Raw genomic sequence first — 696 nt, forward strand, 5'->3', positions numbered from 1 at the left:
TAGTGGGTTATCTGTTCCGACCAAAGGTAAGACTTTTTTTTCCCCAAAATCAGGTTGAGAAATAAATCAGCTGTTAATATAAAGTACTCTGATTATTAATCACATAGACAGACACCTAGGAAAAAAAGGAAGTTTATTTATAGTATTATTCTACAGAAGTATATAATGTTTAATTGGTATGTATGGGATTTGAGTACTTCATAAGAATTATTTTCATAGTCGTTAGTTACCATTTGGCTTCCCAACTTGTTTCTGTCAGCCTTCACTACATGACAAGCTCTCCCAAACTTAATGGCATAAGATAAAAATGTTTTATTATTTTTTATGATTCTGTGGGTTGACTGGCCAATTTTTTGGTTCTGGACTGAAATGACTGGGACTTGATTTAACATGGCCTCACCCCATATGTGGAGCCTCAGTTAGGAGAGCTGCACCTGTCATCCCACATGGATATTCATCTTGCAAGAGGCTAGACTGGGATTCTTCACTCAGTGGTCTCCATGATCCCAGCAGAAGGAGAAGACAAATCACAGTGTGGAAGCCCTTCATCAGCCTCTGCTTGTATCACATTTGCTAAGGTCCCATTAGGTACACGGCCAAGCCTAAATGTGAGGGGTGGATAAAGAGACTACATCTTTTTTTTCCTTTTTGTCTTTTTTACTGACCGGTAATGGGATCGCAACCCTTGGTGTCGCA

At 39.2% G+C, this 696-nt stretch overlaps 1 protein-coding gene across 1 annotated transcript in view; it reads left to right on the forward strand.

Annotated features, from left to right (window-relative positions):
- The window catches only part of ABCA8 (ATP-binding cassette, sub-family A (ABC1), member 8), an 82472-nt gene that overhangs the window by 32961 nt on the left and 48815 nt on the right, over positions 1 to 696 (forward strand). Inside the window, exon 11 of the mRNA XM_008589103.1 lies at positions 4 to 26. Within this exon, the coding sequence (XP_008587325.1) occupies positions 4 to 26 (23 nt within the window). The remainder of the gene's footprint in view (positions 1 to 3; positions 27 to 696) is intronic.

This window comes from Galeopterus variegatus, unplaced genomic scaffold (assembly GCF_000696425.1).
Source record: "Galeopterus variegatus unplaced genomic scaffold, G_variegatus-3.0.2 Scaffold5209, whole genome shotgun sequence".
Taxonomy (NCBI): domain Eukaryota; kingdom Metazoa; phylum Chordata; class Mammalia; order Dermoptera; family Cynocephalidae; genus Galeopterus; species Galeopterus variegatus.